Genomic DNA, 26,289 nt, shown 5'->3' on the forward strand with positions numbered 1-26,289 from the left:
TATGTATCAATAGGTTATAACTGCAAAAGAGTGCTAACCATTTTGAAGGACCATTCCCACCACTTTATTACTCTATATTTCCAGTGCACAGCTGAGTGTCTCGTATTTCAATCGCCGCCCATTTAATGTCACACTGATTGGAAAGAGCTAATTCTAGTTTTCTTTTTTTAATAGATTCCAACATTTGTGCATTTTAGTTGTTTAAAAATGAGGTCATTTTCTTATTGCCTTTATTCTCTTTAAAAAAAAGGTAATCTTTGTTGTAAAATTATAAATTTTTTTCATGAAATTCAGTATGGCTTTTTGTTTTAATTTTGTATTAGCTCTAAAATTAAAAAAAAAATTCTTAATTGACTCTCATGCCAAAAGATTACCTGTTACTGCTTCAGTCATTCTGAATACTTGAAGAGAAAGGTTAGTTTTCTTTTGTTTAATTTAACTAATCACACTAACAGGTTTCAGCAGGTGAAATCGATTTGAGGATTTTTTTTTTTTTACAAGGAACAATCTAAACATATACCTTATATTTTTATATAACTTTAACTTTCTTTTTTAAACTGTTACCTGTCATACATGCAGAAAAGTGCACAGACCATAAGTGTATACAGCCTGATGAATTTTCACAAAGTGAACAGCTCTGTGTATTTACTACCTAAAATCCCTCAAAAGGAAATGTTCTCCTCCTGACTGTTAAGGCTCTTGGTCTCTTAGGTCTTGGCAGTCTAAGGTCCTAACAAACTAAGGTCACTCTGTAATCCCTTCTGAGATATTTTAAAAATATTTTTTTGCATGTTATCTAGTTCTCAGCAAGAGAATCAATCTGGTATAAGTTAATCTTCAACAGCCAGAAGGAAAACAGTCCATTTTGAGGTGATAACTTCTTATATTGTACTAATCTCAATCATAGATTAAACATACAATCTGCTTATTCTTACCTAAACATACACACATATGAGAAATAGCAGCCAAAGGCAAGGTATTAAGGAAGTAATATTGTAAAGACTATTAAATAAAATTTACATCTTCTGCTGTCCTAGTCACCTGTTTCCCTAAGGCTCATTCACGTGGGACTGGGGCATTATGACACTCACTATAAACCTATGGGCACTGCAGGGGCTGACAAATCACAAGTTGGGTTCAAGTGTGACAAAGCCGTTTCCAGAAATCCCAGACCAAAGAGAAGCAGAGGAAGTGGCCAGGTCAAAGAAAATGCAGAGGGATGTGTCAGAGATATCCCAAAGCACTCTGGGACCCATACTAGCTAAGGTGATGCTCAGCCACAGGTGATGCTCAGGTGTCCCTCTAAAAGCAGATAGCTTCCTGTCTCTAAGCTTCAGGTTTCTTAAAATGACAATAATCATGAATAATTACATTACAGGCTTGTATTGATTAGAAATAATAAATATGCAGAGTACTTAGAATAGCGTCTCCTTCATAGCATTGCTTAATAACACAGGGCTATGATAATGATCATGGTGATAGTGATGATGATTGTGCTGAAGATATTGATGATTGTGAAATGAAAATCATTATCATTATTATCAAAAAGAAGTCAGAGGATACCAGCGTACATGGTCCTGACATTTTATAGCTGAATTTGTTTTTTTTTTTTTTTTAAGCTAAAAGAGGAAGTCTAGTACTTACTGCTTTCAAAATACTTGTTATACCTTAAAGTAGTCATGCTCCCAGTACCCCAAATAGTCTCTACCGGACATATGAAATGTTACAAACATGGTCCCGCCCCGTTGGCCCTCATAACTAATAGTAACAGGGAGGGAATAAAGCTAACTCATTCATTGTCACAGAGTTCAGAGAAGGACTCAGTTGTTAGTTATATGGCTCAGAATTTCACTATGATTAATAAGTAAGGTCTCAGAGGAGGAACAGCACATACTTCAGAATGGACACATTCCTCGTAGCTCTTGCTGAAAAATATCAATAATAGCAAGCAACTTCCCTAAGGCTTATTCACATAGGACTAGATGGCCTTTTGCTTTGAATACACTGCATTTTTAAAAGGGGATAATGTACAAAAAAAAAAATCTAACTGCCACTTAAACCAAATGAATAAGGCACCAAGATGGGAACAGATAAAACCAGAACACTGACATTTCCTACTCATGAACACCTTTCCTGTCCATTTTTGATTGTAGAGAAGTGAAACATGCGTAATATAACATTCTTTTCAGAATGTGTTAGGCAACTTTGTTGAGACAAATCGATTGTTTTTCAAACTGTGGGTAAAGAGGGGGATGATAATAACAGGGAAGTGGTGAGACACACACAGGTGGCTGGGGAAACAAATAAAAGGAGAAACCAAAACTTCAACAGAGTGTACTTTTTTTTTTACTTTTTATTTTATATTGGAGTGTAGTTGATTAACAATGTTGTGATAGTTTCAGGTGTACAGCAAAGTGATTCAGTTATACACATACCTGTATCTATTATTCTCTTTTTCAACAATCATGTAGAAGGCAAGAACCATTAATATAATATAATATAATATATAAATAAATATTTAAAATATTATATACTAAGTGTATATATAAGGTGTATGTGTGTGTGTGTGTATGTATGTGTATATATATATATATATTTTTTAAGGTGATACTTCTTATATTGTAATAATCCCTATCATAGATTGAACACAACCTGCTTATTCTGACTTAGACATACACACGTATGTGAAATAAGAGCCAAAGGTAAATATATTTACTATAAAGATATTATATAAATATATTAAAAGTGAAGGAAAATATCTTTTAAATTGAGTGGAAAATTACAGTCTTTTTCTAATTTGGCCAAGGTTAAGATTCTGGCAGATATGGGCTCCCATTCATGGGTGAACTTATCTCAATGAAGACTGAGGAAATAGTGTAGAAAATCTAAAGGATTTCCCACTGAAGTAGATCAGAGTGATGCAGGTGGAGTGTATAATAAATGTGCACTTAAGTAAAATTAAATCTTCTCTGAGTCTCCTCCAAACCACTGCTGTCTTTCCAGACTTGGGGAATCTTACCTTCCTCTTTCACACGACTCCCATGGTCCTCTACTCAATGGCCACCCACTGCTGTCCCTCTTTTTCTAGTTTAGTCATTCCAGTGACCTCAATTTTTCATAAATAAAGGCAGGTGACAGGAGAAAAACTCATTGAGGAAAGGAAATGCAACTAACTGGTTTCTCCTTGGAATCTCCTCACTGGATCTCAGTTTTTCCCATATGTAAAGGGAGGAGTTTGGACTAAATTCTCTGAAGTCTATGCTAGCTGGGAACTCTGAGAGTCTAGAATCCCACGTTTCCTCTGACGCTTCTTGTTAAATATAAAGACTGAAAATCATTCCAACCTTCTCAAACCATCATACGTTTTCAGAGCTCTGTTGCTATAGGTTCTAGAATGGGATACCAAGAAAGACAAAACTCACAAAAAAATTGGGGAGAGAAGACACTGACTTTAAAAAAAAAGCCTATGTAGGCAAGAAGGCACCCCTAAGGTAGCAAAGGAGTGACCTTGCCATGGTGTGCAGAAAGAGCAAGGCACAGGAACCCACCCTTATTTTTCCCTGACTCCCACTCAGAGTCAATGTTAATCTTCCTTAGAAAAGAATTTCTTCCTGGAACTGAGGCAGATATTCTATGTACTTTTCCTATGGCATAGCTGTGAGTCACAGAATTTGAGTAATTTGCCTCAGATCACAGTGTCTGTAATAAGTGGCAGAGCAGAAAAAGCATAATACAAGGGCAATCTCTTGATAGAACCTCATTTTCCTTGGATCCCTAGGCCAAGGACCTCTGGGATTAGACTTCCAACAAACACTGGTGGGATGGACTGATTTTGGCCCACCTGCTTTCTCCCTGGAGCTCTCTACTGACCATCACTTGATGTTGGCTAACCTTTCAGATTTCCCCTCTATAAATGTGAGTAATAATATCTGACTCCATGCCTCCCAGGGATGGGAATATAAATGAAGTAATAAAGGTGAGAACAAGAAGAGCTCCTCTTAACAATGGTGCTAAAAATCCCATGGGATATTATGGTGTTATTAACAAAATGCAGAGGCTGCAGAGTTATATTTAGCCAAAATCTTACAATCCCAATTTTTTAGGAAGGAAACATAGATGTGGAGTCAGTATTTACTAACAGTGAAACTGACAACCAGCGTGCTCTTGCTTTTAAGCAAACCTATCATATGCAAACGCTACTAGAAAAAAAGTATAGCAATGGGTGATTTTATCTTTCACAGAACTATTCCGGATTGCATTAAAAAGACGCTTCTTCAATATGTTTCATGCTTTGTAACATTTCATTCAGTAAAATTGGAATTGAAAAAACAATGATTTACACAAAGCCTTTTAAAGGGCACATCTTTGGTACTTTATAAGGTACAACTGAAGTTACCATTTGAGATTTCAGTGGTGTGTCTCTCCGGGAATAAGATTCTATCAACCAATTATATCACTAATAAATGTTGACAGCCATTGTCTTGGGCCGGCTTTAGAACCCATAAAAGCAACTAAGGTTAATACTTGGGTATTAGAAGGGAACCACTGCATTGAAAAGGGGCAGTGCTAGTCAAGACAAGACTGTGGACATAACCTTGAATGAGATAGACTGTCCACTTCTCTAATGTACGTCCACAAAATTCCAGCTCTTTGGGTGCCCATGAAACTTCTGCTTTGATGACATGACCTTTAGGGCCATGAAGAGGCTAAGGCTAACTTTTACATTTTGTTATCATTTTTCCCATATAGTTGCTCATTAAAACTCTTCCCAGCTGGTGGCCTGGAGAACATATTTTCTTCAGTTTTACACACACACCCCCAACCCTGTTCATTTATATTCTTTAGAACTACTGGATAATTCCTTTAGAGGGTGCTGTAATAGCCCACACACGTCAAGGTATAAGGTTCTTCACTGGTAAACAAACATCTTCAGTAACTTAATTGAGTGCTTTTCTGTTTATTCATTGCTGAGGATTGCTCTCTCAAGTCTTTCCATCTCTCATGTCTCCTCTATCCCAAGAAGTATAAGGGACCCAGTTAGGCTTCCTGGACCTCTGTCTTGCCTAATTTAGGTATGACCATAATAGGAAATGGATAATTATCATTTAAGTTTAAGTATTCAAGAGATGATCCTCAAAATATCCTTTGGTCAACAAACCCAACCATATTCAAACAACTTTTGAATGCTCTTTCTGATTCTAGAATGAGCAACACTGATTTAGAATATCATGTTGCCTTACCTTGACAATAATCCTGTTAAGATTGAAGCAGTGGTACAATAACGGAGCACAGGACTTGGGAGTTGAAAGGCCTAAATCACCATAAACAAGTTCTCAACCTCTCAAGGACTCATCTGTTTCTCATCTAAGAAATACCATATATGCCTACCCTAACCTATAAATAATATCCATGTCATTATTGTGGGAGAGTGAGATACAAAGTATGTGGCATGGTGTCTGGCCAACAGTGGGCACTTCAGTCACCTTGAATCTGAATCTCTGAAGGGAAGCAAAAACATTGAGAAGAATGAGCCATTGAAACCTGATCACAAATGTTTCTAAGACACTTACAACTCCTTACCCATAGGTTTAATTTTATGTCCAAGTATGAAAAAGCCATTTGGCTGAACTAAAAAGTGGATTTATTCTATAATTTATTGTATCACAATATTACATGTGTACTTATTTATCTTACACATTTTATATGTATACTCTAAGAGAGAAAGACTTTTTGTAAAGTCAAAAAATATTATGTCAAGCAAACACATCTGTTCACTTCCGTAGAAAACGTACCACTTTGTTGCAGAGTATAGAGCCAAGATTTACCCTTCACACTCTAAAATTGAGTCCACCAAGGATGAACAATAGGCTTTTGGTGGCAGAGGCTTTTGTCCAACTGAGCAATAAATCTTAGCTGGCACCCATGATTACAGGGATTGGCTCCTGGTAATAATTTTGATGTCATTATCCTCTCCCAGAAATGCATGCATGATTCTGGCCTTTAAAAACAGATTTAAGAGAAAGCATTTATCTTGACATTATCAGCCTTTAAAGATCATGCAGTAGGGCCTGTTGACCTTTCTGTCTTAATGATGAGTTTCAAAACTGTTGAATACATTAATGGAATGAATTGAAAAAGAGTGTGTACTATGAGGCAGTCCCTGTGGAAGAGAAGAGGTGAGAATATTCAGAATGACAAAGGAAACTTGCCTTAGTCCTATGGGAACTGAGAAGTCACATGGAAGCAAAGGGATATAAACTGGATTCCACTTCTGTCTCTATTCCACATATGCTGTCCTCAGATATACATCAAGGCATGAGCAAAGAAAAATAAAATATTTGGCTTATAATTAGGTGTCTAACAATGACTCCAACTCTGGAAAATGCAAAGCGTAAACAAATTTGCTTAACTGTACCCAATAATATAAATTTCTATCTTTTTAAAAAATACATATTTTTTTACCAGTTACCACCGTATGTGGGGAATGGCACTGGATTTTGTCACTAATCATATGAAGGAGTATATGAAAATCATCTCCCTTCTCTAATACTGGGCTTTACAAAATATTTTTTAAAAAAAATCAAGGGTGTCTAATCTCTTAAGGATTGAACATAAAAATAATTGTTGTAAAGTTCTTCATACAGTTCCTTGGTCATATCATGGGTTCAATAAATACTATTGTCTTTTCTCCCAACCCCCCAAATCCCCCTTTGCACTAACTTGCTCAATCCACTAATTGAATGGTAGAACAAACTGATAAAGTTGAAAAATATTAGAAATTGAGAATGTGTGACTCCCTTACAATCTTTGTGATATAACTGCTGTGAACACATTTTCAGTGCAATACAAAGTTTTAACAGAAGGGCAGGAATTTAAAATTGTAAGCACTCTGAAAAATACAAGAGTCATCATGGGCACAGCAAACATCTCGAATCTCATACCTACAAATTAGATGGATTAAGTTTATAGCACTGACATTCTACCTTCTAAACCCAACAGGGAGGTCATGTCAATGCACAAAATGAAATGCATATTTCTATGCTTACCACTACAGCCCATGAAAAAATAAAAAGTGGATATGTGATTTTCTACTACATCTAATATAGTGAAATGAACCACAATACCTAGCAGGAGTGGGTGAACTAGCATTTCCATGGCAACAAAGGCTATCAATACCATTTTATTATTATTATTTTCACTTTGCACTTTCTTTGAAGAGAAATCCCCTTTTTGCATAGGTCTACTTGATAGCTTCCTAAAGAATTCTAATCCATAAGACATTGTATCTTTTTTAACATGCTAGAAACACAATGGCTTATTCTAATTATCTTGTGAAGCTAAACTCTCAAGTAAAACTTGAAGTAAAAACATAATGCAGTCTCCTTCTTTTACTTTAGTTATTGACTTCATGATGTCTTGCTCTTGGCAGAGTGCTAATAAGAAAATGGAATAAACCTGCTACAGAGAGTTCTTCACATTTTTCCCTTGCAAGAAGAAGGTGGGTTTGAGCAAAGTCAGGTTCCATTAAAAGAGAATATATCATGAGTGGCTAAACAATTTTCTTCTAGATGACAAAGGAATGGTCTAGGAGACCTCAGATTTTCAAGGGGGAAAAATGGGCAAATATGTGATGTCAAAAAACTACGTAGGGCTTCCCTGGTGGCACAGTTATTGAGAGTCCGCCTGCCAATGCAGGGGACACGGGTTCATGCCCTGGTTTGGGAAGATCCCACATGCCACAGAGCGGCTAGGCCCGTGAGCTATGGCCACTGAGCCTGCGCGTCCAGAGCCTGTGCTCCACAACGGGAGAGGCCAAAACAGTGAGAGGCCGGCATACCGCAAAAAAAAAAAAAAAAAAAAAAAAAGCCAACAAAACAAAACAAAACAACAGCAACAACAAAAATATGATATAAGCCATAATGAAGTTAATATCAAGGAGGTCACTATTGATTCATTGTCCAAACTGGGTGACTTTTGAGAACAAAAGGGCATTATTAATAATTATGCAAGGACAAGTGACATAAACATTATCCTTCTGTAAGGTCAAAGTGCTGTTGAACAAAAAATAGAAAGAAGCAAAATGTGCTTGGAAGACCATGGATCACTAGAGGCTAAGAGGAATGTTGAGTTAGGGTAATGAAAGAAAAATAGATATTTCAAAGTGAAGAAACAGGAAAACATTCCAGGCAAAATGAAATAGCAAGCACAGAGATGTGAAACTGTAAAATTGCATCGTGTGGCTCATACTTGTTTGAACTCAAAGAAAGAAACCAGGGGATGCCATTTCATCCCCCATCACGCTGAGAAAATGCAAAAGCCTGATAAAGATATGTACTAACTCCTCATATGAGTGCAACCAATTTTGAGAACACTATGGAAGTACCTAGTAAAACTGAAAATGTGTATACCTTATAATCCAGAAATAATACAAATTGACATGTGTGCCCAAGAAGAAATAGAGAAAGTTTACTGTAGATTATTTGTAACAGTGAAAAATTAGAAATAACTTAAATGTTTATCAATAGCAGAATGGAAAATAAATTGTAATAAATCCATATAATGGACTACTATTCAGCAGTTAAATTAACTAAAACCCAGTGCATCTACCAACATAAATAAATCTCAGAAACATGCTGAATGGAAAAACAAACAAACAAAAATCTGTAGAATGATATGTATTATAGGACATCATACCAATAAGGATTAACACCTTGGAAATAATGCTTTGAATTGTTTAATGGATACATATATAAAATTATAGTAAAAGTATATGATAAAAGGTTTGCATGAGAATACAAAATTTTGGATAGTGGTTTGCTCTAGGTAGGAAAGAAATTAAAAAAAATGATTAAGGAGAGGTATACAAATGGCTCTAACTATAATTGCAGCTTTACTTCTCAGAAGAGAGAGAGACATGAAACAAACATGGCAGCATTTTCAGATGTGGCAGAGCTGGGTGACGGTTACATGACAGTACACCATATTTGGGTATGATGATCAGAAGGGTATGAAGCCAGACTGTCTGAGTCAAAATCCTGGCTCTCCCATTTCATCAGTGTATGACCTTAGGAAAATAACTTGGCTTTTCCAAGTCTCAACTCCTCACCTGTAAAATACATCTAATAACAACACCCACATCATGGGGTTGTTATGAGGACTGAATGAATTAGTGTTTGAAAAGCTCTGAGAACACAAAGTAAGAGCTATGCTTTGTTAAATAAAAACAAACAATTATTCTAGTGTACAGCTCAAGTAGGTAGAGAACAGGATAGCCTGGATGGGTGTTGATGGAAGATGGGATTAGGGAGGTAGCCTAGAGGAAAAGCAACTTTTATTAATAATATTTCCTAGGGGAAAAGGCTTTTATTAAAGAACATTCTTGAAAGGACTAAAATTCAATCTATTAGTTATCTTTGTATTGGGAAGCAATGTCTGGGACATAACTGTTGCTCAAAAAAAAAAAAGTGCATTCTTTTTATTCTTCTTTCAACTTAAAACATTCCAAGAGTAAAACAGGCCCTTTCAGAGCCATGATATTAGGGGTCATGATAAATATCATCCTTAAAGGATGGGCATGTCCCATAACACCTGAAGTGGGTAAAAAAGTCATGCGTGGATCCATGGCATATCTATGTAACCAATATGCTTATATAATGCAATTCCTCAAGTACAGAGGGACCTGGAAGATCATCAGACTGACTGTGCTTGTTATTTGCCTGTCTCTCAGCTCCAAATCCCCCCTTTCCCCTTTCTATTCTCTGTTCTGTGACGCTGGGGCTGGAACTCTAATATGCTGCATTTCCTATCTCCTTTCTGGCTGTCTTCATGTCAGGTTCTGACAGTGAAAGGCATTGGTGGGTATCTGGAAGTTGGGAGGAAGGGAGAAAGGGCCCCTTTCCAGCTTCAGTACTAGTCAACTTTACTGTACCAGCAGCAAAAAGTAATTATGACTCTAGTTTTCAGCTTTTCCCACCAATCCCAGGTCTGGTCTGCAAAACCTCACCCCACTCACTGGAGTACCACCCCATTGCAGTCTCCAGCTACGGAGCTGCACACACCCCCACCCTGCCATGCTATCTTAGTATCTGGTGGGCCACAGCTTCCTTGATATTTCAAGCATTTACTGGGTCACACACTTTTATTAATCCAAGAAACCATAAAGCTGTGTATTCTCAAGTACCAGCCACAGGAAATCACCTTCTTAGGAATATGAGCAGCAGCTTGTAATGCTGTCACCTTAGAGGTTTAAGTTATAGTCCTTCAGGGCCCACCTTCCAATTCTCAAATTCTTAGTGGTCTCTTCCTTTCTGCTCGCCAAGTTCTAAGGGTGGGATCTGCTCTGGTTTTATTCCTGCCAAGTTACCTTGGCTCTCCCCTTTTCTGCTTTCAGCTTCTAAACATCTGTGTACCCCAATTCCCCATGTTAAATTCATATTGTTTGAGATAGCTGGCATGGTTTCTCTTTTCCTACCTGGACTCTGTCTGACTCAGCAATCTTACCCTAATGTCATTTTTCACGATGAGAAAACTGAGCTTCGGAGAGGAGAAATAACTTATTGTTCATTACAACAAGGTAGAAACAGATGGTCTAGAACCTAGGTCTCCTGACTGTCAGTCCCCTGTCAATCAGGGATAAGACACTGTACTCATAACCAGGGAATCATAGAACTGGAAGGCACCTCAGTGATCATATCATTTAATGTAGAGATTGGCAGAACTTTTCTGTACAAAAACAAGCCTTGGGTGGAACTTGGCCTGTGGGTCCACAGGTCACAGTTTTACAACCCCAGTCTAGCAGTTTTTAAATGATACCACGCATCAGTATCACCTAGAGGGTTTACTATACGCACAGGTTTTGGGGGCTCACTCCCAGAGATTGTGATTCAGCAGGTCTGGGAGCCTGAGAATTTGCATTTCCAACAAGTTGCTGGGTGGTGCTGATGCTGCTGGTCCAGGGACTACACTTGGGGAGCCACCACTATGATTCAACTTCTTTATTTTATACATGAGGAGAATAATGACAGATATATTGATTCAATGACCTACCTACATGAGGTTATAAAGCCAGTAAGCGAGGTAACTAGTACTTCAATAAAAACCTTATTTGTTCTGAAAGTGTGTATGAAGTTCTAACCATATCTTAGGTACTGTGTTAGGTTCTGGGTATTAAAAACATGAAAATGACATGAGCAAAAATGAGATAATAGCTGATATAGTGTCTGTGAATGCTAGGAAGCATAAGAAGCATTGGGGGGCACCATCAATATGGTTATCATTGGAGGATTTGTTTTTTTTAGTATCGTTGCTCTCTTATTTCTTTCTCTTTCTTTTTTTATTACTTTTTTAAAATTTTGAATAATTTGTTTCTATTTTAATAACTTTATTTTATTATTCCTTCCTTCCTTTCTTTCTTTCTCTCTCTCTCTCTCTCTCTCTCTCTTTCTCCTTTCTTTCTTTCTCCCTTTTCTTCTGAGCCGTGTGGCTAACAGCATCTTGATGCTTTGGCCGGGTGTCAGGCCTGAGCCTCTGAGGTGGGAGAGCCGAGTTCAGGAAATTTGTCCACCAGAGACCTCGCAGCCCCGTGTTATTTCAAATAGCAAAAGCTCTCCCAGAGATCTCCATCTCAATGCTAAGACCCAGCTCCACTCAAAAGCCAGCAAGCTACAGTGCTGGACACCCTATGCTAAACAATGAGCAAGACAGGAACACAACCCCATCCATTAGCAGAGAGGCTGCCTAAAATCATAATAAGGCCACATATACCCCAAAACACACAACAGGACATGGTTCTTCCCACCAGAAAGACAAGATCCAGCTTCATCCATCAGAATACATGCACCGGTCCCCTCCACCAGGAAGCCTACACAACCCACTGAATGAACCTTAGACATAGCAGACACCAAAAACAATGGGAACTACGAACTTGCAGCCTGCAAAATGGAGACACCAAACACAGTAAGTTAAGCAAAATGAGAAGACAGAGAAATACACAGCAGACAAAGGAGCAAGGTAAAAACCCACCAGACAAAACAAATGAAGAGAAAAAAGGCAGTCTACCTGAAAAATAATTCAGAGTAATGATAATAAAGATAATCAAAACCTTAGAAATGGAGTGGAGAACATACAAGAAACATTTAAAAAGGACATAGAAGAACTACAAAGCAAACAATGATGAACAACACAATAAATGAAACTAAACATTCTCTAGAAAGAATCAATAGCAGCAAAACTGAGGCAGAAGAACAGATAAATGACCTGGAAGATAAAAGAGGGGAAAAAGCTACCACAGAGCAGAATAAAGGGAAAAAAAGAACGAAAAGAATTAAGGACAACCTCAGAGATGTCTGGAACAACATCAAACACACCAACATTCAAATTATAGGGGTCCCAGAAGAAGAAGAGAAAAGAAAAAAGGGGGGGGACTGAGAAAATATTTGAACACATCATAGTTGAATACTTCCCTAATATGGGTAAGGAAATAATCATGTCCAGGAAGCACAGAGAGTCCTATACAGTATAAAGCCAAGGAGAAACACACCAAGACACATATTAATCAAACTATCAAAAATTAAATATAAAGAACAAATATTAAAACGAGCAAGGGAAAAGCAGCAATTAACATACAAGGGAATCCCCATAAGGTTAACAGTTGATCTTTCAGCAGAAAATCTGCAAGCCAGAAGTGAGTAGCAAGACATATTCAAAGTGATGAAAGGGAAAAACCTACAAGCAAAATTACTCTACCCAGCAAGGATCTCGTTCAGATTTGAGGGAGAAATTAAAACCTTTACAGACAAGCAAAAGCTAAGAGAATTCAGCACCACCAAACCAGCTTTACAATAAATGATAAAGAAACTTCTCTAGGCAGGAAACACAAGAAAAGGAAAGGACCTACAATAGCAAACCCAAAACAATTAAGAAAATGTTAATAGGAACATACATATTGATAATTACCTTAAATGTAAGTGGATTAAAAGCTCCAACCAAAAGACATAAACTGGCTGAATGGATACAAAACAAGACCCGTATATATGCTGTCTACAAGAGATCCACTTCAGACCTAGGGACACATACAGCCTGAAAGTGAGGGGATGGAAAAAGATATTCCATGCAAATGGAAATCAGAAGAAAGCTGGTGTAGCAATTCTCATATCAGACAAAATAGACTTTAAAATAAAGACTATTACAAGAGACAAAGAAGTATACTACATAATGATCAAAGGATAAATCCAAGATGAAGATATAACAACTTTAAATGTTTATGAATCCAACTTAGGAGCACCTTAATACATAAGGCAAATGCTAACAGCCATAAAAGCGGAAAACAACTGTAATAAAATAATAGTAGGGGACTTTAACACCCCACTTTCACCAATGGACAGATCATCCAAAAGAAAATAAATAAGGAACACAAGCTTTAAATGATACATTAAACAAGATGGACTTAACTTATATATATATATAGGGCATTCCATCCAAAAACAGCAGATTACACTTTTATCTCAAGAGCCCATGTAACATTCTCCAGGATAGTTCATATCTGGGGTCACAAATCAAGCCTTCAAAAATTTAAGAAAACTGAAATCATATCAAGTAACTTTTCTGACCACAACACTATGAGACTAGATATCAACTACAGGAAAAAAAAATATGTAAAAAATACAAACACAGGGAAGTTAAAAATTACACTACTAAATAACCAAGAGATCACTGGTGAAATCAAAGAGGAAATCAAAAGATACCTAGAAACAAATGACAATGAAAATACGATGACCCAAAACCTATGGGATGCAGCAAAAACAGTTCTAAGAGGGAAGTTTACAGCAATACAATCCTACCTCAGGAAACAAGAAACATCTAAAATAAACAACCTAACCTTACATGTAAGGCAAGCAGAGAAAGCAGAACAAAAACACCCCAAAGTTAGCAGAAGGAAAGAAATCATAAATATCAGATCAGAAAAGAAATGAAGGAAACAATAACAAAGATCAATAAAGCTAAAGGCTGATTCTTTGAGAAGATAAACAAAATTGATAAACCATTAGCCAGACTCAACAATAAAAAATGGGAGAGGACTCAAATCAATAGAATTAGAAATAGAAAAGGAGAAGTAACAACTGACACTGCAAAAATACAAAAGATCATGAGAGATTACTACAAGCAACTCTATGCCAATAAAATGGACAACCTGGAAGAAATGGACAAATTCTAAGAAAGGCACAACACTTCGGAAACTGAACCAGGAAGAACTAGAAAATAAAAACAGACAAATCACAAGCACTGAAATTGAAACTGTGATTTAAAATCCTCCAGCAAACTAAAGCTCAGGACTGGATGGCTTCACAGGAGAATTCTATCAAACGTTTAGAGAAGAGCTAACACCTATTCTTCTCAAACTCTTACAAAATATAGCAGAGGGAGAAACACTCACAAACTCATTCTATGAGGGCACCATCACCCTGATACCAAAACCACATAAAAATGTCACAAAAACAAGAAAACTACAGGCCAATATCACTGATACTGCAAATGTCACTGATAGATGCCCAAATCATCAACAAAATACTAGCAAGTAGAAACCACCGGCACTTTAAAAGGATCACACACCATGATCAAGTGGGGTTTATGGCAGGAATACAAAGATTCTTCAATATGTGCAAATCAATCAATGTGATAAAGCATATTAACAAACAGAAGGAGAAAAACCATATGATAATCTCAATAAATGCAGAAAAAGCTGTGGACAAAATTCAACACTCATTTATGATAAAAAAAAAAACCTCCAGAAAGTAGGTAAAGAGGGAACATACCTCAACATAATAAAGGCATATATATGACAAACCCACAGCCAACATCTTCCTCAATGGTGAAAAACTGAAACCATTTCCACTAGATCAGGAACGAGACAAGATTGCCCACTCTAACCACTATTATTCAACACGGTTTTGAAAGTTTTAGTCACAGCAATCACAGAAGAAAAAGAAATAAAAGGAATCCAAATCGGAAAATGAGAAATAAAACTGTCACTGTTTGCAGATGACATGATACTATACATAGAGAATCCTAAAGATGCCACCAGAAAACTACTAGAGCTCATCACTGAATTTGGTAAAGCAGAAGGAAACAAAATTAATGCACAGAAATCTCTGGCATTCCTATACTCTAATGAAGAAAAATCTGAAAAAGAAATTAAGGAAACACTTCCATTTAACACTACAACACAAAGAATAAAATACCTCGGAATAAACCTACCTATGGAGGCCAAAGACCTGTATGCAGAAAACTATAAGACACTGATCAAAGAAATTAAAGATGATACAAATAGATGGAGAGTTATACCAAGTTCTTGGATTGGAAGAATTAACATTGTGAAAATGACTCTACTACCCAAAGCAATCTACAGATTCAATGCAATCCCTATCAAACTACCAATCGCATTTTTCACAGAAGTAAAACAAAAAAAAATTCACAACTTGTATGGAAACACAAAAGACCCTTAAGAGCCAAAGCAATCTTGAGAAAGAAAAACGGGGCTGGAGGAATCAGGCTCCCTGACTTCAGACTATACTACAAAGCTACAGTAATCAAAAGAGTATGGTGGGAAGGAGCTTCAAGATGGTGGACGAGTAAGACATGGAGATCACCTTCTTCCCCACAAATACATCAGAAACACATCTACATGTGAAACAACTCCCGCAGAACACCTACTGAACACTGGCAGAAGACCTCAGACCCCGCAAAAGGCAAGAAACTCCCCCACGTACCTGGGTAGGGCAAAAAAAAAAAATCAGAGACAAAAGAATAGGGATGGGACCCGCACCAGTGGGAGGGAGCTGTGAAGGAGGAAAGGATTCCAAACACTAGGAAGCCCCTTTGTGGGCAGAGACTGTGGGTGGCAGAGCGGGGGAGCTTTGGAGCCATGGAGGAGAGTGCAACAATGGGGGTGCAGAGGGCAAAGTGGAGAGATTCCCGCACAGAGGATCAGTGCCGACCAGCACTCACCAGCCTGAGAGGGTTGTCTGCTCACCAGCCAGGGCAGGTGGGGGCTGGGAACTGAGCCTCGGGCTTCGGAGGTCAGATCCCAGGGAGAGGACTGGGGTTGGCTGCGTGAACACAACCTGAAGGGGGCTGGTGCACCACAGCTAGCTGGGAGGGAGTCTGGGAAACAGTCTGGAGCTTCCTTAGAGACAAGAGACTTTTTCTTGCCTCTTTGTTTCCTGGTGCCTGGTGAGAGGGGATTAAGAGCTCCGCTTAAAGGAGCTCCAGAGATGGGCACGAGCCACAGCTATCAGCGCAGATGCCAAAGATGGGCATGAGATGCTAAGGCTGCTGCTGTAGTCACCAAGAAGCCTGTGAGAAAGCACAGGTCACTATCCACACCTCCCCTTCTGGGACCCTGTGCACCCGCCACTGTCAGGGTCCCGTGATCCAGGGACAACTTCCCCGGGAGAATGCACGGTGTGCCTCAGGCTGGTGCAATGATACAACGGCCTCTGCTGTCACAGGCTCGCCCCACATCCATACTCCTCCCTCCCCACCGGCCTGAGTAAGCCAGAACACCCGAATCAGCTCATCCTTTAACTCCATCATGTATGAGCAAAGAACAGATGGCCTCAGGTGACCTACATGCAGAGGTGGGTCCAAATCCAAAGCTGAACCCTGGGAGCTGTGCTAACAAACAAGAGAAAGGGAAATTTTTCCCAGCAGCCTCAGGAGTAGATGATTAAATTTTCACAATCAACTTGATGTACCCTACATCTGTGGAATACCTGACTAGACAATGAATCATCCCAATTGAGGAGGTGGACTTTGGGGGCAACAATATATATATATTTTTTCCCCTTTTTCTCTTTCTGTGAGTGTGTATGTATGTGTATGCTTCTGTGTGTGATTTTGTCTGTATAGCTTTGCTTTTACCATTTGTCCTAGGGTTCTGTCTCTCCATTATTTTTTTTTATCACTTAAAAAGAATTTTTTTTCTTAATAATTATTTTTTATTTTTATCTTAAAAACTATTTTATTTTATTTTACTTTATCTTTTCTTTCTTTCTTCCTCCCTTCCTTCCTTCCTTCCTTCCTTCCTTCCTTCCTTCCTTCCTTCCTTCCTTCTTTTCTCCCTTTTATTCTGAGCTGTGTGGAGGACAGGCTCTTGGTGCTCCAGCCTGGTGTCAGGGCTGTGCCACTGAGGTGGAAGAGTCAAGTTCAGGACACTGGTCCACAAGAGACCTCTCAGCTCCATGTAATATCAAATGGTGAAAATCTCCCAGAGATCCCCATCTCAACGCCAAGACCCAGCTCCACTCAACAACCAGCAAGCTACAGTGTAGGACACCCTATGCCAAACAACTAGCAAGACAGGAACACAACCCCATCCATTAGCAGAGAGGCTGCCTAAAATCATAATAAGGCCACAGATACCCCACTACACACCACCAGATGTGGACCTGCCCATCAGAAAGAAAAGACCCAGCCTCATCCACCAGAACACATGCACTAGTCCCCTGCACCAGGAAGCCTACACAACCCACTGAACCAACCTTAGCCACTGGGGACAGACACCATAAACAATGAAAACTATGAACCAGCAGCCTATAAAAAGGAGACCCCAACCCAGAAAATTAAGTAAAATGAGAAGACAGAGAAACACACAACAGATGAAGGAGCAAGGTAAAAACCCACCAGACCTAGTAAAGTTCCTTTAGAATTTGTTGTAGAGCTAAAGGTTTTAATTTCTCTGTTAAATCTGAATAAGATCCTTCTGGGTAAAGTAAACTTGGTTGTAGGCTTTTCCCTTTCATCCCTTTAAATATGTCCTGCCACTCTCTTCCGGCTTTCAGAGTTTCTGCTGAATGGTCAGCTGTTAACCTTATGGGGATTCCCTTGTATGTTATTTGTTGCTTTTCCCTTGCAGTTGATTTCTAGTCTCACATTATTGTGATCCAAAAAAATTGTTTGACATGATTTCAATTTTCTTGAATTTACTTCAACTTATTTTGTTGCCCAGCATGTGATCTATACTGGAGACTGTTCCATGTGCACTTGAAAAGAATGTGTATTCTGCTGCTTTGGATGGAATGTTCTATACACATCTACTAAGTTCATTTCTTCTAATGTGTCATTTAAGGTCAGTGTTTCCCTAATGATTTTCTATCTTGATGGTCTGTCCATTGATGTAAGTGAAGTGTTAAAGTCCCCAATGTAGGGCTTCCCTGGTGGCGCAGTGGTTGCGAGTCTGCCTGCCAATGCAGGGGACACAGGTTCGTGCCCTGGTCCAGGAGGATCCCACATGCCGCGGAGCGGCTGGGCACGTGAGCCATGGTTGCTGAGCCTGCGCATCCAGAGCTTGTGCTCCACAACGGGAGAGGCCACAACAGTGAGAGGCCAGCATGCAGCAAAAAAAAAAAACAAAAAAAACAAAAAAGAGTCCCCAATATTATTGTGTTACTGCCTATTTTTCACTTTATGTCTGTTAATATTTGCTTTATGTATTTAGATGCTTCTATGTTGGAACCGTATATATTTCTAACTGTTTCATCTTCTTCTTGGATTGATCCCTTGATCATTGTGCCTATATAATGTAGAAAATCATTATTTACTACATTTACCATATATTTGCCTTTACCAATGAGAGTATTAGTAGACATTTCAGATGCAAGACTTTGCACCAGGCAGAAGTCTGGGGTTGGCTGCTTTGTCCTTGGTTTACCCTGTAAACAGCACAGCTAACAGTAACCTCACACTAAGTATATGTTTGAAACAACTCATTCCAATGCCTCCAAAATTTAACGCACAGGGTGCTTTACATACCAGGGAAGCTTCCATCCACTGCTTTTCCTTCAGACATATATGTGCTCATCTGTCTGCCCCGCCCTTGCTCCACCATCCTGGTTGTCAGTTCCCTTTCATCACTTTAAATACATTGTGCCACGGGCTTCCCTGGTGATGAGTGGTTGAGAGTCCGCCTGCCGATGCAGGGGACATGGGTTTGTGCCCCAGTCTGGGAAGATACCACATGCCGCGGAGCATCTAGGCCCATGAGCCATGGCCGCTGAGCCTGTGTGTCCAGAGCCTGGGCTCCACAATGGGAGAGGCCACAACAGTGAGAGGCCCGTGTACCAAAAAAAAAAAAAAAAAAAAAAATATATATATATATATATATATATATATATATAGTGCCGCCCCCTTCTGACCTGCAAAAAAGTCAGCTGATAGCCTTATGGGTGTTCCCTTGTATGTAACTTGTTACTTTTCCCTTGCCACTTTTATTATTCTCTCTTTATCTTTAATTTTTGCCATTTTAATTACAATGTGTCTTGATGTAGTCCCCTTTGAGTTGATCTTGTTTGGGACTCTCTGTGCTTCCTGGACCTTGATGTCTGTTTCCTTTCCCGGGTTAGGGAAATTTTCAGCTCTTATATCTTCAAATATGTTATGTGTCCCTTTTTCTCTCTCTTTTCCTTCTGAGATTCCTATAATGTGAATGTCAGTACACTTGATGTTGTTTCCAAGGTCTTTTAAATTGTCCTCATTTCTTTTTATTATTTTTTCTCTTTTTGTTCAGCTTCAGTGATTTCCACTTCTCTGTCTTCCAATGCATTGAAGTGTTCCTCTGTATTATCTAATCTACTGTTGGTTTCTTCTAGTGTACTTTTAACTTCAGATATTGTATGTTTCAGCACTGTCTGGTTCTTCTTTACATTTTTTAACTCTTTGTTAAAATGTTTAACTTCTCACTCTGTTTATCCAATCTTCTCTCAAGTTCTTTGAACATCTTTATGATCATTATTTTGAACTCTTTATTAGGTAAATCGCTTATCTCCACTTCACTTAGTTTTTCTGTGGTTTTATTTTGTTCTTTCATTTGGAACATATTCCTCTGTTGCCTAATGTTTCTTAATTTGCTCTTTTTATCTCTATGCATTTGGAAGGTTGTTTACATTTCTCAGTTGTGGAGAAGTGGCTTCTTTGTGGGAGATATCCTAGGTATCCCAGCATCACACTCACCTCTGGTCAACAGAGCTATATACTCTAGGGTGCCCCTATACGGGCTGAGTGTGTTGGTTGCCAGCCATGCCTTGTGACGAGGCTACCAGTCACTGGTGGGCAAGGCTGGGTCACAAAGTGGCTGGTTTCAAAGCTCCAGCCGTTCCTGGGGCTAGTGGGTGGATCCAGGTCCCAGGGTCTCTGGCTGCAGGGCCCAGGGGGTCTCAGAGTTGGTACCTGTCCACTGGTTGGTGAGGCTGGTCCCAGAGCTAATTATGCTGAGTCCTGGGCCCTCTGGTGTAAAAGCTGGGTTCTGGAATGGCTGTGGGCTCAGGGTGTTTTAAGGCAGCCACCCTGTTGGTGGGTGAGGCCAGTGCCAGCACTAATAAGCTACAGAGAGGACTCCAAAATAGTGCTTGCCAGAATCAGTGTAACTGTGGTAGAACAAAATCCCCAAAATGACTTCCACCAGTGTCTATATTCCCAGGGTGAGCTCCAGTTACCCTCTGTCTCCCCAGGAGACTCTCCAAGATCAGCAGTGGGTCTGACCCAGAATCTTTTCAAATTACTGCTTCTTTCCTGCGTCCTGGGTTGTGTGAGATTTTGTGTGGGCCTTTTAAGAGTGGAGTCTCTATTTCCCACAGCCCTCTGACTCTTCCAAAAGTAAGCCCTGATGGCTTTCAAAGTCAAACATTCTACATGGTGCAGAACCCCCAGGCTGGGGAGCCCAGTGTGGGGCTTGGATCCTATGCTCCTTGCAATTATAATTATCCTCCCATTTGTGGATGGCCCACCTAGGTGTATGGGTCTCGACTATACTGCTTATCTGCCCCTTTTACCTGTCCTGTTGTGGTTCCTTCTTTACACCTTTAGTAGTATATATATTATGCTAGCCTTCTGGTTGTTTTCATCAATAGCTGCACTGTAAATATGTGTAGTTCTGTCATGTCCATGGCCATTTGGCTCATAGCTGGCTTTTTAAAATTTACATTTGATTGTGTCACTCCAGAGCATAAAAATGTCTTATAATCCCTCTATTTAAAAAACAAAACAAAACAACAACAACAAAAAAAAAACTGTACCTAAGCTCTTGAACATGGAACACAAAGAATTTAACAGCATGGCCCCTGATGACCTTGCTGGTCTACTAATTCATCACATCTTATTGTGTACCCTGCCTTTTAGAGACTCAGAGGTACCCAGTATTCCCCAAACCCACAGTGAATTTTCACTCCTCTTTGCCAGTGCTGTTTATCTTGATAACCCTCACATTCTTCTCCTTATCCACTTTGGATAATCCTGAAGCTTGTCAAGACCCAAGACTTCCTTCCTTCCTTCTCCTCTGTACTGAGAAATGTGACTCTTGAAGAATTCTTTGGGCTGCAAGTAACAGAAAGCCTGACTCAAAGTGGCTCCAACAACAAGATGTATTTTTATCTCAAGAAAAACAAATGCTGAGGCAGTTCCATGGTTAATTCAATACTCAAGTGGCCCATAAAAGATCTTGGTTCTCTCCAACTTTCAGGGTGTTCCAGAGAAACAGAACCAATAGAATGTGTGTGTTTGTGTGTGTGTGTGTGTGGGGGGTCTACAGAGAGAGAAATTTATTTTAAGGAATTGGCTCACATAATAATGGAGACTGACAAATCTGAAATTTTCAAGGTAGGCCAGCAGCCTGGAGGCCCAGTTGATGTTGCAGCTGAAGACCAGAAACTTCTGGAAACACAAGTTCCCTCAGCCTTTTTCTCTTAAGGCCCACAACTGATTGGATGAGGCCCACGAACATTATGGAGAGTAATCTGCTTTACTCAGAGTCTACCAGTATAAATGCTAATTCTCATTTTAAAAATATCTTCACAGAAACATCTAGAATAATGTTTGACCAAATATCTGTGTACTGTGGGTTAGCCAAGTTGACACATAAAAGTAGCCATCATGATGTCTAAATCAATCACTGTCAAAAAAATAGGCTGAAATCACCATGGTGTAGATATTAACCAAGAGTAACCTTCTGGGGCTGGGAAGGTCTCCTTCCCTGAGCACATGACTATGTGGAGGTAAACACCCAAATAAAATTGGTGCTCTGTCTGTAAGGCAGATGGTGGTTATGGGTGATGCTGGATGAAGATGCAGATTTAAGCAAGTAAACAACAAAATCTGTTAAACACCAGGCAGGCTGAATCCCAACGATTTATGGCCTCCTTTATATGTCTTATAAACCCTATTAGAGCACTTATACTAAGTCATGGGTTTATGGCTTTATTTCCTCTTTAGACTGTGAGTTTATCCTTGTATAAGAACTATGTATCAGTTAGCTCTTTATCAACAGTCCCACACATGTGCTCAGTATCAGGTGGCTACTCCTTAAGTACTATTGAACTGACCAAAGTGGGCTATTCTGATGCTAAATCAACCTTGTGTTTGCCATTGCTGTAGAAATCATGTATTTTTATCTCCTACAAGCTTTGTTAAGGTAACAGATTCACAACTATTACGTCAACTGATAATTATTTCTGGATACTCTAGTAAAAGCTCATGGGACAATAAAACTTGTCCAAATAATCTAGTCATAAGAGATTCTCTTCTCTTTTACACATTGATAATCTGAAAAAAATCCCAGGACAAAGTAAAGAACATTCTTAACCTTATATTCAGTAATGATAATGAGAGAAAAAGGGACCATTGGCCTAAGCACCAATTTAGATAAAGTGAGTCATCTGGAGTCTGTCAGACATTAGAGTGTAAGGTCCAATTACTTAATTCACAAATTCTTATGACTCTTATCTTTTTAAAGAGATTTGAAATTCCCAAAAGTTTAGGAAGTGAGATCATCAGATACCAGTCTTCTTTACCAAGAAGCCAAAGAATTTTGGGACTGTTAAATCTAGAGAATGATGAAGTTTCCTCTCCAGCGGTCACTGTATGGAGACACTTTGAGCTTACAAATTCAAGGAACATTTACTAAGCACCTTCCATGTTCTAGCATCATGAGAGACCCTCACTTGCATGATTACATTTTTTAATTTACATTTCTCTTCCTTTCTCAAACAGAGAAGTATCAAATATCCAGTTATGTTGTTATGATAAAATAATGATAGTAATGCCAACAGCATTCCAGGTATTGACTCACACAATGCCCCAGACACTTTACCTATATTATGTAATTTAATCCTCACAAAAGTTTGTGAGGATGGTTTGGTCCTTATCTTCATTCTAACAGATGAAGAACCTGGGGTAATTAGAGCTGGTAGGCGACTTGCTGACAGTTCTACCAGAAGGAAGCCATAGAGTCCAGACTCAGCTCCAGGTCTGTCCAACTCCAGAGTTCATGCTCATAACTCCACACCTTACTGGTTCCCATATAGACGGTTTTATACATATTACCTCATTTAAAACCTGAAATGAGGGAAACTTAAATTCTTTTAAATCAACACATAAAGGAAAGATAAAACTTCTTTCCTGTGGCTGTCTTAGAAGCAAAAACAAATTCAAAATAGGGACTTAAGTACATGTAAAGGAAGAATGTGTCAACAGAGGGGAAAAAGTCAAAAAATTGTGGGGTTGAAAAGCAAAATTTTTCAGAACGTATCCAGTATTATCCATGAGCATTTCAGTCACTATGGAGAATATTACTAGTTTAGCAAGATTTATAATCTGGCAGAATGCCCTTTGTTGCTCTAATTTAATAATCACAGAGCATAAAAATATTATTATAAATGTAATTTCTGGGATGTCTTGAATATGAGAAGAAGATTCCTCAGAAAAAATACACAACCTTCTATTAATTGGAAAGGGATGCCCCCAATTGTAAGTATAAAATGTCATATATCTATAGCATACCATATGAACACATCTGTGTCAATTAAATTATTATAAGAATATTATTAGAAACTTGATCATTTCTGGGTGAATTAATCAAGCCCAGTTTCTATGCCCACTGGGCCAAGAAATAAATGTACCATAGTAAATATATCAAGTTAATAATATCAATTTATGAAACTATTCGGCAGTCAACTGGCTTTTCCCTGGGCAATTCATTCTCTCTCACCATGCCTGCTTTCCTCTTATTGAAAAGGTTCAAAGGTACGTATTTATGTCCCACAATACAAATGAGAAAAATGATGCTCAGAGGAGTCTAGCAACTTGCTTAGCTCTGTACTGCTGATATAATGAACTATACAGAAGAACAGGAAAAGAAGATAGTATCCAAGAATGAACCAGGTGACCTGGGGGTACTGTTCTTCCCACCTGACACTAACTAAAGACGTCAACTGACACTTGACCTCTGTTTTCAGTGCCTGAGTTGGAACCCCCACATTGACTCCTTTTGAGAGCTTTATCTCTTACCCCCTCACATATAAGCAGTTAAAAATACTTTGAGGGGCTTCCCTGGTGGTGCAGTGGTTGAGAGTCCACCTGCCGATGCAGGGGACACGGGTTCGTGCCCCGGTCTGGGAAGATCCCACATGCCACGGAGCAGCTGGGCCTGTGAGCCATGGCCACTGAGCCTGCGCGTCTGGAGCCTGTGCTCCATAATGGGAGAGGCCACAACAGTTAGAGGTCCACATACCGCAAAAAAAAAAAAAAAAAAAAAAAAAAACAACAACTTTGAAATATCTCACCTGCCTTCCCTTCGATCCTTCTCCTTAACATTCATGCTCTTTCTCTTTCCTCTTTCCCTACAGTCTTGAAGCAGCAGAAGACTGAGGACTATAATTAGGATAAGAGTAGTGGGGGAAGACAACGACACTCCACCTTGTCTCAAAACTAAAGTTATGGGATGTTTCTGGCTTTAACCTGTCTTCAGTTCTCTCCTCCCATGCTGAAAGCATCCACTTTACCTATGATTTTTTACCTGGTATTTGGCCCAATCTGCTAAGTCCTGATGGTGAATGCTACTGAAGTGACATCAGAAATGGCATGCATCCCAGTAAGCCTCATTGCTAGCTTTCAGACTTCCTGTTTCATTAACATTAAAAAAATCGCTCTTTCTCAACCAAATTTTAGCATACAGAACCTCAACCCTGACTCTTGCATTTCCCTGTCCCTGACACAGCCACCTGTAGATGCAAGGACGTTAAGATGTAAGCTCAGATGGAAAAACGTAGTCTTGGTTAAATTACCACTCACTTAATAAACTTTCTCTTGATGGAGGATTCGTCTAACACATAAGTCAGACTACGATGCCTTTTGCAATACATTCCATGCCATGTAGCAAACGCAAAATTCTGGAAATAATACTACATTTCAGTCAAATTATTTTCTTAAAAATAAAGTCATAAATGTGCATTTACCTGGGACAAAGCTTCCCTGGACCACCTCCTTGTATGCCCACCAGCCTTCATGGATTTTTGGTGAATTCTGTTGAGCTAAAGCAAAAACAAAAGAGAAAACAGACTAAGATGAAAGCAGAGAAATACTGTGCCCATGTTGTCCAAGAAAGAAGACTGACTATACATAAAATAATTCTTCTCTACTCATAAGTCATACTACAAACTGTAACATCAGCCTACCACCTCGTTATTTTCAAATTGATTATTAACCTGTAAATATACTGTCATAAACTTTTATAAAAAACACTCAGGATATTTCTACTGATGAGAAATAGTAAGTATGTATTTAAGCCTATTTGAATTGCCCTGTCACTTATCTCTATCTCTGTCTCACCTCTTTTCTTTACCTCTCCCTACACACACATACACACACACATCCATATAAGGAAGACCTATCAGTCTGACTGAAGCATCAATTCAAGAAACATCATTTAAAAGGAAGAAGGAAAAAGAAACCCCTGGACTTGAGTATTGCAACTGACAAAAGTATCACTGAAAGCCTCTGTTCCATGAAGAGAGTTGCAAAACTTTTTGTTCTCTTTTCATCTCCAATCATTGTTTCTTCAGCTATCCTATCCATTCAAATGTGGAATTATTTAAGATTTTAGCAGACAGCAAGACAATTAGACCATTTAACTCAAGTCTATTATAATGATGGAACCGTAGAATTTTCATTAGCTTTCTTTAACATGCATTGTGAATGATACAGATTCACCTTGCAAAAATCAGTCAGCCTAAGCAGGGCCCACTTGATGCCCATCAATTACAAAATATAAGCTAGAACTGAATATAGGCTAGAATTGAAGAAAATAAAGACCTTTTACATAATATGTTTTCAAATTCCCAGTCTGGCTACCTACTTCTTGGCAATTTGGAAAGACAGGGCAGCACATTTAAAAGTCACCTCATTTAAAGTTCTGCTGTACTACTACAGTAAGTAGTTTATCTGACTAGAACACCAAGAGAAGTACTG

At 38.9% G+C, this 26,289-nt stretch overlaps 1 protein-coding gene across 1 annotated transcript in view; it reads right to left on the bottom strand.

The window, feature by feature from the left end:
- Nucleotides 1-26,289, bottom strand: part of CA10 (carbonic anhydrase 10) — a gene marked incomplete at its 5' end in the record, with an annotated part of 526,301 nt that overhangs the window by 434,704 nt on the left and 65,308 nt on the right. The window contains one exon of the mRNA XM_081218905.1: nt 25,278-25,352. Coding sequence (XP_081075031.1) covers nt 25,278-25,352 — 75 coding nt within the window. The remainder of the gene's footprint in view (nt 1-25,277; nt 25,353-26,289) is intronic.

This window comes from Mesoplodon bidens, assembly GCF_964165515.1.
Source record: "Mesoplodon bidens genome assembly, chromosome: 19".
NCBI lineage: Eukaryota > Metazoa > Chordata > Mammalia > Artiodactyla > Ziphiidae > Mesoplodon > Mesoplodon bidens.